This window comes from Erinaceus europaeus, chromosome 6 (genome assembly GCF_950295315.1).
Source record: "Erinaceus europaeus chromosome 6, mEriEur2.1, whole genome shotgun sequence".
NCBI classification, from domain to species: Eukaryota; Metazoa; Chordata; class Mammalia; order Eulipotyphla; family Erinaceidae; genus Erinaceus; species Erinaceus europaeus.
In genome coordinates, this window is record NC_080167.1 from 13,324,750 (window position 1) to 13,340,656 (window position 15,907).

The window sequence follows — 15,907 nt, forward strand, 5'->3', positions numbered from 1 at the left end:
TTAGCAAACACCAGTGGCTTCATATATTTGACTTGATAAGCCCAGATCCTGCAGTAGTGCAGCAGGTTAAGTACACATGGCACTAGGTGCAAGGACTGGTGTAAGGATCCCAGTTCAAGTTCCTGGCTCCCCACCTACAGGGGGGGTCACTTCACAATCGGTGAAGCAGGTCTGCAGCTGTCTTTCTCTCCCCTCTCTGTCTTCCCCTCCTCTCTTGATCTCTTTCTGTCCTATTGAACAACAACAGCAATAACAATAACAACAACAAGGGCAACAAAAAATGGAAAAAAAATAGTCTCCAGGAGCAGTGGATTCAGTGCAGGCATCGAGCCCTTTCTTCTTCTTGTTCTTCAGTTCAAACACTCTGAGAACAAGTCTTGAGAATTTGGGGAGGGAGGAGATAAAATGTAGCTTTGAGAACCTTCTATTCAAATTCTAGATCTTAAATCTAATTTAGGTGCCAGGAGGTAACTCACCTGGTGGAGTGCAAACCTTCCAGTGTGGATTTGGACCCCAGTACTATCTGAGAGCACTGAGTGCTGTGGTGTCTTTTCCTCCCCCCCCCCACCCCACCCCCCAAATTGAAGAATAAGAAAATTGACCCAGGGAAATCTGCTGAGTAGTGCTGCACTTGCACGAGGCCTTGGCACACCACATATAGTAAGATAAAAGCTAGGGGGCCAGGTGGTGGCACACCAGGTTAAGTGCACATAGTGTGGAGTGTGAGGACTCAAGGACTGGTGCAAGGATTCCAGTTCGAGCCCCCGGCTCCCCACCTGCAGGGGGTTGCTTTGCAAGCGGTGAAGCAGGTCTACAGGTGTTTTTCCCCTCCTCTCTTAATTTCTCTATGTCCTGTCCAACAATAACAATGGGAAAAAGGTGGCTGACAGGAACAGTGGATTTGTAGTGTAGGCACTAAGCCCCTGTGATAACCCAGGAGGCAATAAATAAATAAATGAATAAATGAAATCTACTTTAGAAGTTCACTTGTGTTGTCATGTGCACTACCCAGGTTTGAGCTTAGCCCCTCACTAGACTGAAGTAAGTTTCTGGTGTCTTTTTCTCTAACTCTGACTTTCTTTTCCATCTGAAAAAGTCTGCCTAGACTAGTGAAAAACAAAAATATCTAGATGAGGGAGATAGCATAATGGTTATGCAAACAAACTCTCATGCCTGAGGCTCTGAGCTCCCAGGTTCAATCCCCATACCACTATAAGCCACAGTTGAACATTGCTCTGGGGGAGGGGGTTCTATTTATCAAGACTAAGAGATAGCTCACTGGGTAGAACACATGCCTTAATCATACAGAAGCCCTGGAGTTAATTCCTGCCACCAGAAGCATCATGATAGAAGCATCATGGACAGCTTCAAGAGAGCAGTGCTTTAATGGTTCCCCACCCCATCCCATATACAAAATAGAAATAAAATTGGGCCAGGGGAGCCACTCAACAGTATTGTGCATGTACAAGACCTATGGTTTATTCCCCAACACTGATGACAAAAAACAAATTTTAGGGCTGGGCAGTGGTGCACCTGGTTGATTGCACATTACAATGTGCAAGGACCCAGGTTTGAGCCCCCGCTCCCCACCTGCAGGGGAAAGCTTTGCAAGTGGTGAAGCAGTACTGCAGGTGTCTGTCTTCCTCTCTATCTCCCCCTACCCACTCAATTTCTGACTGTCTCTATCCAATAAATAAAACAAACTGTATATATTTAAAATATATAACATGCAGGTTCACACACTTTAAAGTAGCTTGAAAGTTTCTGACTAGTATCCTCAGTTATGGTAAATTTAGAAATAGAATCTAAGGGGGTTGGGCTGTAGTGCAGCAGGTTAAGCGCACATGGCACGAAACTCAAGGACCAGCATAAGGATCCTTGTTCGAGCCCCCGGCTCCCCACCTGCAGGTGGGTCGCTTCACAAGCGGTGAAGCAGGTCTGTAGGTATCTTATCTTTTTCTCTCCCCCTGTCTTCTCCTCCTTTCTCCATTTCTTTCTGTCCTATCCAGCAACAACAGCATCAATAACAACAATAATAATAACCACAACAATGATAAAAACAAGGGCAACAAAGAAGGAAAAGAAATAAAATAATTTTTAAAAAAGAAATAGAATCTAAGAAGGAAGATATAAAATTCAAGTTTTGGATTTTGGGTTCTATAACATCTGTCTTTTATATTTAATCTATAATGTTGTCTTTGATGTCCTGAATAGGTGTCCTGTTTGCCGATATTGTCAAACACCAGAGCCCGTAGAAGAAAACAAGTGTTTCGAATGTGGTGTTCAGGAAGTAAGTAATGGATAATGGAAAAGAGTAACAAATACAGCTTTAACTGCCTTGGGTTTTTCCCCCTCCTATCTTATGTAACTTAAGTTCTTTTGGGGGGGAAATTTTCTTGATCAGGCAGAAAATACAAATATACAAACTGTTTTATTGCTAAGCAAAATATTTTATGCTTTTATGCATTGTTGTTTCAAAAGGCTTATACATTACTTGGTAAATCATGAGTATTTTTCTTGTTATTTATACAGAGTTCCATAGATCAAAACAATAAGATGATTGACCCATGAAAACATTCTAGCTAGCAGAGGGTAGATAGCATAATCGTTATGCAAACAGACTCTCATGCCTGAGGCTCCAAAGTCCCAGGTTCAATCCCCCACACCACCATAAGCCAGAGCTGAACAGTGCTCTGGTTAAAAAAAAAGCAAAAAAAAAACATTCTAGCTTTTCTCTCTCTCTCCTTGTCTCCCTTTCTCTCGGTACTGGGGCGTTGCACTATTACACTGCTCCCAACACGTGTTTTATGGGTTTTTTAAAATCTTTTAAATTCAGATAGAGAGCACAGAAAGAATGAGAAGGAGGAGGAGAGAGGGAGTCGGGCGGTAGCGCAGGTGGGGCAAAGCGCAAGGACTGGTGTAAGGGTCCCGGTTTGAGCCCCCAGCTCCCCACCTGCAGGGGAGTCGCTTCACAGGCAGTGAAGCAGGTCTGCAGGTGTCTATCTTTCTCTCCCCTTCTCTGAATTCCCCTCCTCTCTCCATTTCTCTCTGTCCTATCCAACAATGACGACATCAGTAACAACAAAAATAATATGTAGACATATATGTAAAAATCATTGTCCTGTATCAGCATCTTCCCACTTGAAGTGAACCACATTATTCATTTATTTTACCAGAGCACAGCTCAGTTCTGTTTTATGCTGGTGCAGGAGATTGAGCCTGGGACTTCAGAGTTTTAGGCTTGAAAGTCTTTTGCATAACCATTATGTTATCTTCCCCACCAGGTCATTTTTTATTTAACTATATATTATTTGTTTACTGTGCCAGGGTCTCACATGTGTGATTCCATAGCTTCCAGACCTTTTTTTTTCTTCTCATTCTTTTAACAATTTCAGATCGAAAGAGACAGAAAAAGCATGAGGCAGAGAGGAAGAGATACCACTTCATGATTCCACCATCCATAGAACTGCCCCAATGTGCCATGGTACTTGGACTCAAACCTGGGATTCTGTACATGGCAAAGCACCCATCCCTACCAAATTAGCTACCCCTGGCCCCTGACTTTTTCACTATAATTAAGTTCTTACCTTCTTCTTGGCAGAATCTTTGGATTTGTTTAATATGCGGCCACATAGGATGTGGACGATACGTAAGCCGACATGCCTATAAGCACTTTGAGGAAACTCAGCACACATATGCCATGCAGCTCACCAACCACCGAGTCTGGGACTATGCTGGAGGTGAGCACTGCTCTCCTTTGCCAATTTTGATTCTCTTAAGTGAGCTTTGCTCCCAGAACCTCTCCACTACTCTCACAACTCGAAATCTTCCTGACAGCTGTTGCAAGCTCAAATTCTCATGGTGCCTCCTACAAATAGCCTCAATTTCACACGATGGAGAATTAACACTTCTCTCGCCCTGTCATTCATTTAAGAATTCAAGTGATCTAACCTACTTCTAAAGGGACATTGCAGGACTTTTAATTTAGATCTGTAAAACCAAAAATTGTGTCAAACTTAAAAGTATATGGGTACCATTTTTATTCTGAGGACGCATGCTTTGGCTGATGTGTTGTTTTCTCTAGATAATTATGTCCATCGACTGGTTGCAAGTAAAACAGATGGAAAAATTGTACAGTATGAATGTGAAGGCGACACTTGCCAGGAAGAGAAAATAGATGCCTTACAGTTAGAGGTAAGATACTTTATCAGTAACCAAATACCTTTTCTGCCACTTTTCAGTACTCTAATTTAAAAGATTGTTGGGCTTTTAACTTCATATTTTCTGTGCTTGCAACCTTTTCTTAAAAGCTCTACCACTGCTGAGAGAGATTATTAAAATGTGTTCCTGCTGTCTTATTTTTCTTTGTTGCTCGTAAAAATTCTCTTTTGGGGGGTAGGGATTTATTTTATGTGTGTTTTGTGCAGCTGGGGCTTTTTGTACTTGCACTTCACTGCTTTTGGTAATTTTTTTTAAATTTATTTATTCCCCTTTTTTGCCCTTGTTATTATTGATGTCGTTGTTGTTGGCTGGGACAGAGAAATGGGGAGAGGAGGGAAAGACAGGGGGAGAGAAAGACACCTGCAGACCTGCTTCACCGCTTGTGAAGCAACTCCCCTGCAGGTGGGGAGATGGGGGCTCAAACAGGGATCCTTACACCGGTCCTTGAGCTTTGTACCACCTGTGCTTAACCCGCTGCGCTACTGCCCGACTCCCAATTTTTTTTTTTTAATGTCTAATGAAATGGGGAAAGAAACAGATAACAAAGGAGTGGCACCATAGTATTGCTGCATTTGGTAATGAGGCTTTCCCTGTGCTGTGCTGCTCCCCTGTGGTGGCCAGGGGTTCAAACCTGCTGGAGTTTGAACCTGGGCCCTTATAGTCTCAGGCATGAAAGTATCTTTTCATAACCATTGTGCTATCTCCTCAGCACTAAAAAAAATAATAATAATAATGTTTTTAGAATAAGTAATCCTTCCACAACTAACTGTAAGTACATCAGTTTATTTAGCACCTCTTTACTGAGTGTTCTTTCCTGGTCCACCATCTTTCTTGATGCTGGGAACACAGCATTGAACAAATTCCCTCCCCTAATAGATCATACATTCTAGTGGTACACAATTCTGCTAGTCATCTTTTCTCTCTTGTACTGTCTCTAGCCTAGAGACACATTTAGACCTTGTTTAGCCACTTGTTGGCCCACATTTCTCAGTAGAGGAGTATTGAAACCTTCCAAGGTTCCCTTTCCATACCCTCTATCCTCACCTAAATGCCTGCAGCTTACATCTGGGCCCAGTTGTTCCCTGGAATCTGATTTCTCTCTCTACCTCTTTGCTTTCACTGCCTTCAAGAGTCCTCTCAGCTATCATCAGCTACCAGATCCTACTCTGTCCTTTCTCTGTAGTTACACAGCACTATATATTCATTCATACTGTCAAGCAACAGACATTTCCTTTCCTTTTCTACGTGGTCTTTTTTTTTTTTTTCCCCTTTGTTGCCCTTGTTGTTTAACATTGTTGTGGTTATTGATGTCGTTGTTGGATAGGACAGAGAGAAATGGAGAGAGAAGGGGAAGAAAGAGAGGGGGAAAGAAAGACACCTCAGATCTGCTTCACTGCTTGTGAAGCGACTCCCCTGAAGTGGGGAGCTGGGGGCTCAAACCGGGATCCTTAAGCTAGTCCTTGCACTTCGCACCATGTGCGCTTAACCCGCTGTGCCACCACCTGACTCCTGGTCTTTTAAAATTTGTAAAAATAGGGGGCCAGGCGGTGGCGCACCTGGTAAAGCACACACATACTGCAGTGCACAGGGACCCAGGCTGAAGCCCCTGGTCCCCACCTGTAGGGGGAAAGCTTCAGGAGTGGTGAAGCAGGGCTGCAGGTGTCTCTGTCTTTCTCCATCTCTATCTTCCCTTCCCCTCAATTTCTCTCTGTCTCTATATCTAATAGTAAATAAAGTTTTAAAAAATTTGTAAAATTTCTACTTATGAGAAAGAATGAAAAAGAAGAGGAGGGACATGAGAATGCAGCACAGCTCTATCTTATGCAGTGCTGGAGGTTGAAACCTGGAGGAGGTGCAGTGGCTGGAGCTTAAACCCAGGAACCTAAAGTCCCAAGTTTGATAACAAGTATCATATGCCAGAGTGATGCTCATCTGCTCCTATTCCCTCACTTTCTGCCCCCCCACATAAGTAGATAAATCTTTAAAAAATAATAAAGGGAGTCGGGTGGTAGCGCAGCGGGTTAAGCACACATGGTGCAAAGTGCAAGGACCAGCGTGTAAGGATCCTGGTTCGAGCCCCCGGCTCCCCACCTGCAGGGGAGTCACTTCACAGGCGGTGAAGCAGGTCTGCAGGTGTCTTTCTCTCCCCACCTTTGTCTTCCCCTCCTCTCTCCATTTCTCTCTATCCTATCCTACAACGACAACATCAGTAACTACAACAATAAAACAACAAGGGCAGCAAAAGAGAATAAATAAAATATTTTTAAAACATTAAAAAAATAAATGTTCTTATAAAGAAAAAGAGTGGAGGGAGATAGCATGATGGTTATGCAAACAGATTCTCATGCCTGAGGCTTAGAGGACACAAGTTCAACCCTCTGTACTACCATAAGCCAGAGATGAGCAGCACTGTGGTAAAAATAAAATTAATTGGTCCTGATGGTGGCACACCTAATTGAGTGCATACATTACAGTGCCCAAGGACTCAGGTTCAAGCCCTCAGTCCCCACACGCATAGGGAAAGCTTCATGAGTGGTGAGCAGTTCTGCAGGTGTCTCCTTCTTCCTCCCTCTCTCCTCCTCCCTTTCCCTTTCCCCTCTCAAATTCTCTATCCAATAAATAAATATAAATAAAAATCATTTTTAAATTAATTCATTAGATAAGTAAAAAAAAAAACTTTAAAGAAGAGATATGGGTCAGTGAGATAGTTCACCTAGGTGGTGTATTTGCATAATCCTGTGGACAGTCTCGGTTTGAGTCCAGCCTCTACCACACTGGAGGAAGCTACAATACTATAGTCTTTCCCTCCCTCACTGTCTTTATCTCTCCCTATCTAAAAAGGTGAGCACATAGCAGCGAAGGTCTGATGATGACTAAGAAAAGCAAAAAAGAGGGCTAAGGAATTAACATAGTGGCTTATACAACAGAATTTCATGGCTGAGGCACTGGAGGTCCCAAATTCAATCCCCAGCACCATAAGCCAGAACTGAGCATCAGTGCTGTGATATAGAAAGAAATCACGGTGGGAAAAACTATCAAAAAAAGAAGAAGAAGAAAAAAAGAGAAAGAAAAAGGGAAATAGAAATAAGAAGCCAGGAGCTCCAGTGTCGCAATCAGCATGCGGTACTTATCCAGAAATAAGAAGCCAGGCGAGGCTCACTTCACAGGGCGGTAATTGTCTTTTCTGCTCTCATGGTTTATTGAGTAGAGTGGGACCAAGGTGTAGTACAAACTCTGATGCTTCCTCATCTATAAGTATTAAAACCAGGTTTTAATTAGATTTTCTAGACTAACCATAGTGACTTAAGTCTTGACATTCATTCTCTTTGTTTTTAGTATTCATATTTACTAACAAGCCAGCTGGAATCACAACGAATCTACTGGGAAAACAAGATAGTGCGGATAGAGAAGGACACAGCAGAAGAGGTAAGAATGAGGTTTGATGACTGCAGAAGCACTGAGGGGTAAGGTGGTCTGATGTCCGGCAGGAGAAAACAGAGTCTCCAGGAAAAAGGACACATAGAATTCTCCTTCTTGATGTAGTAAACAGGTAGAGAACTATGTGACCACTAAAAAGAAAGCTTTGCTATATGTCAGTAATATCTCAGGAAAGCCAGAGGTAATGGGGAAGGGATAAAAAAAGAATTATTTGCATTGGATCGACCTTCTCGTGGTACATCCCGTGAGTACCCATTTATTGGGGAAACTGACGATCCTTCCTAGCTGACTGAATCCACATGGATCCCAGTCACTTTCAAAGCCAGCAACAAGCAGACATCAGGCTCAACCTGATGCTGTTGACTGGCTACGGAAGAAGGGCAAACACTAGAAGAAGAAGAAGAAGTTGATTCACCCCAGTAACTTAACTCTAAATCAGGATTCCAGAGAGAAGTGATAAACAGATGGTCCTGGAGGTGGCTCAGTGGATAAAATATTGGACTCACAAGCATGAGAAGCTGAGTTCAATCCCCAGCAACACATGTACCACAGTAGTGTGTAGTTTTTTTTCTCTCTCACCTATCTTTCTCATTAATCAGTAAATAAAATATTGGGGGCTGGGTAATAGCGCAGCAGATTAAGCACGTTGCACAAAGCTCAAGGACCAGCTAAAAAGTATCAAAAAAGTAGCAAAAGTATCCTGGTTCGAGCCCCCAGCTTCCCACCTGCAGGGGAGTTGCTTCACAAGCAGTGAAGCAGGTCTACAGGTATCTATCTTTCTCTCCCCCTCTGTCTTCTCCTCTCTCCATTTCTCTCTGTCTTAGTCAACAACAACAGCAATAACAACACAATAATGACAACAACAATAACAACAAAATGAAAACTGGTGGCCTGGAGCAGTGGATTCCTAGTGCAGGCACTGAGCCCCTGTGATAACCCTGGAGACAAAAAAATAAATAAGTAAATAAAATACTTTTAAAAAGAGAGAGAAGTGATAAATTGGGAGTTGTTATTAAAGACTTAACCCTGAAGGCCATATTAGGAAATAAGAAATTCTAGACCACAATGAAAATGAAATTAGTCAGAAAGAGTAGAAATAAAAACACCCTATTCCAAATGCAGTCAACTACACATAATCTAAGAAAGGGGAGGGAAGTAGACATATTGTCACCTAGGGATTAGTAAAGTAAGAAGAATGTATTAAATTTTTACTGTGCGCTGATCTCTATACTAAATTGAGAAATAAAATACCTGCTGTGTATGTTTAAAAAGGAAAACCTTGGATTTAAAGCCTTAGGCACTTGGGGAGGTGAAAGGGGGGGTATTTTAGTTGATTTTAATCAAGTTTTTTTTTTCTTTTAATAATGAGAAAGGAGAGAATAAAAGGTGAAAGAACCAAACATTACTCTGGTATATGTGCTGCCAGGGATTGAACTTGGGACCTCATACTTGAGAGTCCAGTGCCTTATCCACTGTGCCACCTCCCAGGCCACTTAATTAGGTTTTCTATACTTTGTGCAATTAAATTTCAAACATTGAAGTATGCAATTCCATTTTTTAAGAAATTAGTGTTTGTAATTTGAGTCAGCCAGTTGGTTTCACAACTTGGTAGCAGCTGCTTTGGGTTTCTGAATGTGGACTCACAAGGCAACTAGATGATGCTTCAAAATTGAGAGGTATAAAACTGGGCAGAGATGCTACAGCTTCTGTGATCACCAAGGTGCCTTACTGATCTGGGCCAGTAGTTTTCAAATAGTAAGAAAACTGGGGACTGAGAAGTAGCTCACCTGGTAAGGCTGCCTGCTTTACCATGTGTATGACCTAGGGCCAGGCCTCTGGCATATCACATGGAAGTGTCATGACCCAGTGGGCACACTTCAGTGCTGTGTTGTCTCTGCTTCTGACCCTGTCTCTGTTTGAAAAGTCAGCCCAGAGTGGTGAAATATCAAATGCATGAGACCCTAGCAATGAAAAAACAAAATAAAATCATCCTTAAGAAGAATATCATATTCACTTCTCTACCGAGAGAGAAAAGTCTGATTTTAGGAAACTGCAAAGGGCCCAGAGCTGCACCTTAGTTTTTCCTGTGCCTCTGGTCCACACAAGGAACCTTGGGAATTCCAAAGAAGGAAGCTTGAAAATCAGTAAGCACTTGAGGGTTCATGTATAACTAGGACTCTGGGGGTCATATCCAGGATGGAGAGACAGTATTCATAGTTCATTGGTTCCATTGTATTAAAGAATTTGTAGTTTTCAGGTGGGAACCACAGCAGGATTTGGGGCTCACCTCTTTGGTAGATAGGATTATCTTGGAGCTTAGCAGACACTAGGCCAAACTTACTTTATGCCAGCCCCAAGGGCCCCATTATATGTTTGAAATGATCCTTAGTTGAAAGTTCTTACAAAATTCTTACAAGAACCTCACAATAAATGGACCTGCCTTTCCTGAGGCCCTAGGGTTCACTTATAATATGGGTTCTGAATAGAGCTTGATTTGAGTTGTGTGGGAGGACATGCCCACACTCCCTCAGGAGAGCGCAGGTCACTGTGGAAGACAGAGAAGGGGAGATGCTACAGTACTTCTCTGCCACACGTAAAACTCAATCCTCATGAACAACAGCAGCATGCACTCTACTTGGGGAGCCACCTCCTGGCCCCTTATCTTGCCTTTCCTAAGGTTGGTTTATTTAGAGGTTTTTGAGTTTTTTTAATTACGAAGTTAGACCAAAGGCCAAACAAGTTTCTTTGTAAAATGACATTGCTCTCTGTTTACTCTTTCAGATTAACAACATGAAGACCAAATTCAAAGAAACAATTGAGAAGTGTGATAATCTGGAGCACAAACTAAATGATCTTCTAAAAGAAAAGCAGTCTGTGGAAAGAAAGTAGGTGTAATGAATCTTTCCTTGAAATTAGCTGGGTTTGGGTAGCAAGTTCTGTAAACATAATTTCCTTCATGCCTGGTAGCACTCTCACGTGAGGTGTTTCTCACAGGTTTCCAGGGGTCTCCCCTTGTATGGAGCAAGCTTTCTGAAGCTTCCTGTCTATTGAGAAATGTGTTTCATGGAAGATGGATGCCATGAGTAAATCAGTGTGCCCCCTAATGTCATTCTGCTCACCACGTGCACAGAGATCTTCATTTCTGCCCTGGAAAGCAGTTTTCTTGTGCCCAGAGTTGCACTTCTCTGAGCTATGCTGGCTTAGCACTGGCAGTTAGGAAAGAGGCCACATCTAAGCTGGGGGTGGCATATGCTGGCCTTGGACAGCAATTAAAGGGCAAACGTGGAATGCGGAGCAAAAAAGCCTTGTGAATACCAAGGCGAGAGCATATGTTACTACTGTTGTTTGGGAGATAACTGCTACCGATTGAAATTAGCTTTCTGGTTTCAGTTAGACCAGAGACTCAAAAATAATTGGATTTTTGCCACAACACAAATCTAAAATAAATCAATTGAGGGAGAGGATTACTCCTTTAAATGGTGTGTGTGTGTGTGTCTGTGTGTACACACACTTTAAAGGGGGTCAGGGATGTGACTCGGTGGTAGAACTCATGCCTTGCATACAGAAGTCCTGTGTTCAGTCACTGCCTACTAGCCTTCAGAATATCTTTTCCTTTTCTTCATTGTTTTCTGCCACTAGAGCTATCACTGGAGCTTCATAGTCTGTATGTGACTCCATTGTTCCGGTGGACTCTTCCCCCCTCGAGATAGAGGCAGGCAGGTAGAGGGTAAGAGTCTCCACAGCACTTCTCTCTCTCTCTCTCTTTTTTTTTTTTCTTCTGGGTCCTTGTGCACTATAATGAGTGCGCTTAACCAGTTGCACCACCACCTGGCCCCTTATCTTTATTTATTTATTTATTGAATAGAGACAGCCAAACATCGAGAGGGAAAGGAGTGATAGAGAGGGAGAGACAGAGATACCTGCAACACTGCTTCACCATTTGCTAAGCTTTCCCCCACAGGTGAGGACTGGAGGCTCAAATCTGGGTCCTTGCGCACTATAACGTGTACTCAACAAAGTGTGCCACCACCTGGTCCCCTCCTTTTTGTAAAAATCTATTTTGGAAACAGTTACAAGAAATGAAGGAAGGAAGGAGGGAATGTGGTCCTAGGTATTTATTTATTTCCCTCCCCATTGTCCCAAGGTCTAATACTTATTTTTTAATGTATTTATTTTTTGCCTGCCATGACTCATGCCTGAGTGATTCCAGTCTTTCCTGAGAGACATGGAGACACAGGCCAGAGCACCACTGTACTCCAGCATATGCATGCCAGCCGGGATCAACCCGGGGCCTCATAAATGAAGTGCTGCTTTCTACCTGCCAAGCCACCTACTTGACTGCAGAGAGTGAGTGAATATGTGTGAATGCGTGCGTGTGTGTGTGTGTGTGTGTGTGCGCGTGCGTGCGTGTGTGTGTGTGTTACCAGTAAGAACACCTTGCAGCTCTAGCTGTTAGTGTTACTAGGGAGCAAACCTGGGACCTCTCACATGCAAATCCTATGTACCACTGCTGCACTGTCTGCCTGAATTTTTTTTTTTTTTTTGCATATGAAAGAGAACCAGAACACCACTTTGGTGTACTCAGTGCCAGGATCAAGCCCTACCAACCGAGTTACTTCCCCAGCCACCAGACTTCTGTTAATTATTGTAAAAACAATTCTACAACATTTAAAGAAATAAAATATATTGAAACTACATTTTCAGCACCCTAACAAATAGAACTATATTAAAGAATTTAACGTTTATTTATTGAATAAAGATAGAAATTGAGGGGTCAGGTGGTGGTGCACCTGGTTGAGCACACATATTACAGTGCATAAGGACTCAGGTTCAAGCCCTCATCCCCACCTGCAGGGGGAAGCTTTGCAAGTGGTGAAGCAGTGCTGCAGGCGTCTCTCTGTCTTTCTCCCTCTCCCCTCTCAATTTCTCTATCCAGGAAGTAAATAGGTAAGAAATTGAGAAAGAAGGAGGAGGTGAGAGAGAGGGAGAGAGAACTGCAGCACTGCTTTACTGCTTGTAAAGTAAAGCTTTTCCCCTTATGAGTTGGGACTAGGGCCTTGAACTTAGATACTCACAAATTTAACATATGCACTGAACCAGGTGCACCATCACCTGACCCCCCCAAGAGTTTAATATTTAAAAGTGGAAGTTTTCTTATACACGTGTACACATCCTGCTCTACAGAGATAACTGTTACAACCGGTTTGCTATGCCTCTACAAGCATCTTACACACATAATCTTTTTTTTTTTTAATTTATTTATCTGCTTTGGGTCGAGACAAAAGGAGAGGGGGGAGGGAGTCAGGCGGTAGCGCAGCGGGTTAAGCGCAGGTGGCGCAAAGCACAAGGACCGGCATAAGGATCCCAGTTCGAGCCCCCGGCTCCCTACCTGCAGGGGAGTCGCTTCACAAGCGGTGAAGCAGGTCTGCAGGTGTCTGTCTTTCTCTCCCCCTCTTTGTCTTGCCCTCCTCTCTCCATTTCACTCTGTCCTACTCAACAACACAACATCAATAACAACAATAACTACAACAGTAAAACAACAAGAGCAACAAAAAGGAATAAATAAAGGAGAGGGAAGAGGAAGATAGAGAAGTGAGAGAGAGACACACACACCCGAAGCACTGCTTCACTGCTTATGAAGCTTTTCCCCTGCAGGTAAGGACCAGGGCTAGGTCTGTGTGAACTGTAATGTGTTCACTCAACTAGGTATGCCACCACCTGGGGCACCACACAATAATAAATGTTTATACAAGAAAAAATGTTTCTACAATAATAAATGTTCTATTAGGTAAAATATTTTGTTTTGAAGGGTTTTTTTTCCCCAGAATATACATTCAGATTTATTCTAATAGTTGATTTTCTTTTTTTTTTTTAATTTTTTAAGAAAGGATTAGTGAACAAAAACATAAGGTAGGAGGGGTACAACTCCACACAATTCCCACCACCCAATCCCCATATCCCACCCCCTCCCCTGATAGCCTTCCCATTCTCTATCCCTCTGGGAGCATGGACCCAGGGTCATTGAGGGTTGCAGAAGGTAGAAGGTCTGGCTTCTGTAATTGCTTCCCCGCTGAACATGGGCGTTGACTGGTCGGTCCATACTCCCAGTCTGCCTCTCTCTTTCCCTAGTAAGGTGTATCTCTGGGGAAGCTGAGCTCCAGGACACATTGGTGGGTTGATTTTATTTTCATCATCTCTAGGGCTTCGCCACTTTGGGCTGACTTTCAGAGAGATAGAGGGAAAGTCACAGCACAGGGAATTGGGCGGTAGCACAGCGGGTTGAGCACAGGTGACGCAAAATGCAAGGACCTGCATAAGAATCCCGGTTCAAGCCCTTGGCTCCCCCACCTGCAGGGGAGTCACTTCACAGGTGGTGAAGCAGGTCTGCAGTTGTCTGTCTTTCTCTCCCCCTCTGTCTTCCCCTCCTCTCTCCATTTCTCTCTATCCTATCCAACAATGACAACATCAATAACAATAATAACTAAAACAATAAAAAAAAAAAGGCAACAAAAGGGAATAAATAAATGTTAAAAGAAATCACAGTATCAAATTTTCCTTCAGTTTACTGGGGGTTGGGTTCAAAGCTGGGTCATGCACATGACAAAGCAGTGCTGTATCCAAGTGTGCTATTCTGCTGGTCCCTGATAGTTGGTGTCTTGTGTTTTTTGTTTTGTTTTTAGCAGTGCTAAAAGAATGAACCAAAAAAAAAATAATAATAATAAAAAAAAAGAATGAACCAAAAGCTTTATGTATGAGCAAACCACTGAGTGGCCTCCCTGGCCCACTTTCATTGTGTGTGTGTGTGTGTGTGTGTCTGTGTGTGTGTCTGTGTGTGTGTCTGTGTGTGTGAGAGAGAGAGAGGGAGAGAATAGTGGTCTGGGAAGTGGCACAGTGGATAAAGCATTGCACTCTCAACCATGAGGTCCCAAGTTCAATCCCTGGCAGCACATATACCAGAGTGATAGCTGTTTCTTTCTGTCTCTCTTCCTGTCTCTCTCATGAATAAATAAATTCTTTAATAAAGGGGGGCAGGTGGTGGCACATCTGGTTAAGCGCACATTCTGCCATACTCAAGGACCCAGACTCAGGCCCCTGGTCCCCATCTGCAGGGGAGAAAGCTTCACAAGCAGTGAAGCAGGGCTGCAGGTGTCTCTCTCTCTCTTTCCTTCTCTACCCCCCACACTTCTCAATTTCTCTCTGTCCTATCAAATAAAGTTAAAAATATTTAAAATAAAAAAAGGAAAGAGAGGATAAACACTACAGATGCAGCAAACACCATACATTCTCTGTCCCCAGTGCTGTTTCTAGGGCTTCCACATGGTACTGCACTTCAGCCCAAGCCTTATGCATAATAGGTGTGTCCTACTGGGAGAGCTATTTCCTGGTCCTTGATATTTATTTATTTTGGTCAAGGAAAGGACCTAGAGCATGCATGTCATGGAACTGCCTCTTAGTCCAATTGTTTATTCTATATTTTAAAGACAGAGATATTAAGAAAGAGGGAGGGAGGGAGATACTAAAATACTTCCACCATCCATGTACTTTTACCAGTTTTCAACCTTAGTGCTGTTCATGGTGGTCCCTTGTGGTACAAGGAATCAAACCAGTGGAAAGCATGGACTGTATGTTTGGGTCACCATCTAGTCCCTGCCCTGCTATTCCTAACAGCTGAGTGTAATTCCATAGTATAAAGGTACCATAATACTGGGTTGTCAGAAAGGTCATAATGTATTGTTCTACACAAAATGTGTCATGACCTTCCAACGACACAATATTTAACCAGTTCCCAGGGCTGGAGGGACAGCCCTGAGACTCTGAGGTCCCAGGTTCAGTCCCCAGCATCACTATAAGTCAGAGATGAGCAGTGCTCTGATGGGGGGAAGAAAAAAACTATATATATATATATATGCCAATTTCCTATTGATAGACAAATACATTATCTCAAATTTATGTTATCATCAATAATATTGGAGTGAACATCATTCCCCATGTCTCTTTTAGTGCAGTCCTGAATAACGCTCTTGTGTAGGATGCATTCCTAGAAGTAGAAAAGCTATGTAAGGAGCGGTGGACTTTTTTTTTCATAGATATTATCAAGTTGACTTTTGAAGAGTTTGTGCCAGTTCCCAGTCCAGTACCACTGTGTGGGAATATCTCTTTTCCCACATCTGAGCTCCGTGGCATGCCAGAACATACAAATGGTGTCTCAAATGTGCTTTAATTTGTGATTCTTCACTTATGAGTAAGA

At 42.8% G+C, this 15,907-nt stretch overlaps 1 protein-coding gene across 2 annotated transcripts in view; it reads left to right on the top strand.

The window, feature by feature from the left end:
• BRAP (BRCA1 associated protein) overlaps nucleotides 1-15,907 on the top strand; it is a 41,858-nt gene that overhangs the window by 22,834 nt on the left and 3,117 nt on the right. For both annotated transcript variants that reach the window (XM_060193072.1, XM_007528978.2), the window contains 5 exons: nucleotides 2,215-2,290; nucleotides 3,602-3,740; nucleotides 4,085-4,194; nucleotides 7,558-7,647; nucleotides 10,441-10,544. In XM_060193072.1, the coding sequence (XP_060049055.1) occupies nucleotides 2,215-2,290; nucleotides 3,602-3,740; nucleotides 4,085-4,194; nucleotides 7,558-7,647; nucleotides 10,441-10,544 (519 nt within the window). The remainder of the gene's footprint in view (nucleotides 1-2,214; nucleotides 2,291-3,601; nucleotides 3,741-4,084; nucleotides 4,195-7,557; nucleotides 7,648-10,440; nucleotides 10,545-15,907) is intronic.